We start from the raw sequence: 2,489 nt of genomic DNA, 5'->3' as shown, positions 1-2,489 counted from the left end.
GGTTGCCAGGAATTTGCCAGAATTTTTCCATTTGCTTTCCAGCCCTGCCGTTAAACCTCCCCCCTGCCCCCGGCATCCAGCCCCGCTGCTCCATGCCCACCATGTTCTCGGAGCAGGCGGCCCCCACAGCGCAGGGTTTGCTGACCCCCCCCTCCACTGAGGTTTCTGCCTTCGCCCGAGTGCCAGTCTCGGCGTACACCGACTGCTCTCAGCCCTTCCTGCTGGGCGAGCGCAGTTTGGGCCGCCAGTATGCTCACATCTACGCCGCTCGCCTCATCCAGATGCGGCCCATCCTGGAGGAGCGGGCGCGAAAGAAGTGGGGTGAGTCCCTTTGGGGAGGGAATAACACCCACACACACCCCCTTCCCCGCTTTGGGAAAAGAGGGTAAAGCCGCACGGACAACGGGCTGGAAGCTTTTCGGGGATTTTTCACAGCTGCCATTGGTTCTTAAGCTTACACACACATTGAGGGGGTCGAATAATCCACGGGGCTTTTTTGGGGATGGTTTCTCTGCCGGATGGCATCTCAACGTTTCTAAAATCACCTTTAAACATCAGCTGTGTGGAGAAAACCATATTTTTTTTTTTGGCACAGCAGGCCAGCTGAAAGCTTCCGCTCACTGTCAGCAGCACGAGTTAAACGTGAGGTTTGTCGAGGGGGGTGGGAGAGGCACCGCTTGCACGCGGGGCAGGGGGGGGGCCCATTTCCGGCAGCACTGGATGGAGCACCCGCCTTGCCGTTGCCAGAGCCTGGTGGCTGAGCTTTCTGGCGTGGCGCACGACTCCTTGAGTGCGGTAAAAGCCTGTTATTGAATTTCACCCCTCCTGGGCTAGCCAAGCTTTCGGCTTTGCCCTTCTATGGAGGTTTTCGGGCCGGCCGCTTGTTTTTCTTTCTCTCCCCAGCCCCGTGGGCTGCGTGGGGAAGCAAAGGCCGCGCCGGGTTGTGCCAGTTCCAGTTCCTTGGCTGGCCTCTCCTGCGTCGTAACCCTGGATTTTGCTGAGGGTGATGGCAACCAGCGGTTTTGTAAAGCTCCACTTCCTGGAGTCATGTGATGAGACAAGTTTTCTGGGGTTTGTCTTGCAGTGAGATGCGCCTGCAGGCAAAATCTGAAGAGAGCAGCCCCCCTCCTCCTAAACACACGCGTTTTGGGGGGTTAGAGCCAAGAATAAGAAACTAAAACTGGATTGTTTTTCTGACTCTGAGTGTTTGCATTCCTGGGATTGATGAACCTATGTTTCCAGCTCCGCTGAGCTCGGGGTGCCTGTGATCGCAGCAGGGTGCTTTCCACCAGACAGCAGTCACATTCAGCAGGCGCGTGATTAGCAAAGGGAGAGTTTGGGGCAGGGGGGTGAAACATCACCCCCACAGCCCGAAAAGACGACCTGATGGAGGAGCCAGCGCGGCAGTGGGCTTTGGCAGTGTTGTTCTGGGAGAGAAGCCCGGCAGCTCTCGCAGCGCCAGCACAGCCCGTCAGCCAGTCCTCCTCCCTCCAGGGCTTGAGGCTCAGGATGTATGGGCTTCACGGCTTGATTTAAACAGGGGGAAATAAAAGTCCTACGGACACGATGGGGCTAAAGCGTCTCTGGGTCCTCATGGGGGAGGTGAGAAAGCTTGGGCTCATCTTGCGGTGGGGGTGATGCATTTTTGTGCTCTCTGCAAATGCTCCCCAGCCACGAAGACGTGAAGCGCTGGGGCTGCGATGCTCTTTGCACCTCCTGAGGCACGTGTTGGTTCCCCCGGCCCATGTCTCCCTGTGGCTCCCTGGACCTGTTTGTGCCTTTCAGGCAGAGGAAACCCTGTCCCTCCCCAGCAGCCCGTCTTCGTGCCGGCATCTTCCCAAATGCCCGGCTGTGAAGGGGATCCTGGCTTCCAGCAGGGATCCCAGGTGGAGGATCCAGCCCTGGCAGAGATCAGACTTGGGGGTGGCGAATGATCTCTTTTGCCTGTCAAATCTGAGCAAGATGTTTAGATCATATCCTGGATGGGGAAGCAGGAACACCAGCCCCTTGTGCTCAAAGGCAAGAGCACCGACGCTGTGCCCAGGTGGGGTGATCCTGGACCCGTGCACCCTCCCTTCCCAGGCAGAGCTGGACCTGTGGGCACAGCAGGAGCTCTGTACGCTATCCTGGGTGGTGGCTGGGAGCTGCGGGTCCCCCAGACCCCGGCATGACCCGGCTTTCCTCCCCCTTAATGCAGAGGAAATGCCTGCAGGCAGTGCTGGCTCTCTGGTACGCTCTGTTGGCCCCATCTGGCCTACACATGTGGATTCGGCTCTGTGCCCCGAGGAAAAACGAGAGGCTTCACAACATTCCCCCACTGCCTCGATGTTCAGGCCCTTTCAGTTGGTCCCAGCCAGCCTTGAGCCTTTCCTGCCCTCGCGGCCATCCCCAAGGCCGTCTGAGCCCCATTTCTCTCCGCAGGGAATGACGTGGCACTGCGGAAGCTCTGCGAGCTGCAGGCGGGTGAGAAGTGCTGCGTGGTGGGGACG

General features: G+C 58.7%; 1 protein-coding gene across 1 annotated transcript in view; it reads left to right on the top strand.

The window, feature by feature from the left end:
- Positions 1–101: 101 nt before the first annotated feature.
- The window catches only part of POLD2 (polymerase (DNA directed), delta 2, accessory subunit), a 5,927-nt gene continuing 3,539 nt past the window's right edge, over positions 102–2,489 (top strand). The window contains exons 1-2 of the mRNA XM_009883446.1: positions 102–321; positions 2,422–2,489. The exon at positions 2,422–2,489 is cut by the window's right edge and continues 1 nt beyond it. Of these exons, the coding sequence (XP_009881748.1) occupies positions 102–321; positions 2,422–2,489 (288 nt within the window). The remainder of the gene's footprint in view (positions 322–2,421) is intronic.

This window comes from Charadrius vociferus, unplaced genomic scaffold, assembly GCF_000708025.1.
Source record: "Charadrius vociferus isolate BGI_N301 unplaced genomic scaffold, ASM70802v2 scaffold1084, whole genome shotgun sequence".
Classification (NCBI taxonomy): Eukaryota; Metazoa; Chordata; class Aves; order Charadriiformes; family Charadriidae; genus Charadrius; species Charadrius vociferus.
Note: the sequence above shows the minus strand (reverse complement) of the source record. Positions and strands in the feature narration are given on the sequence as shown.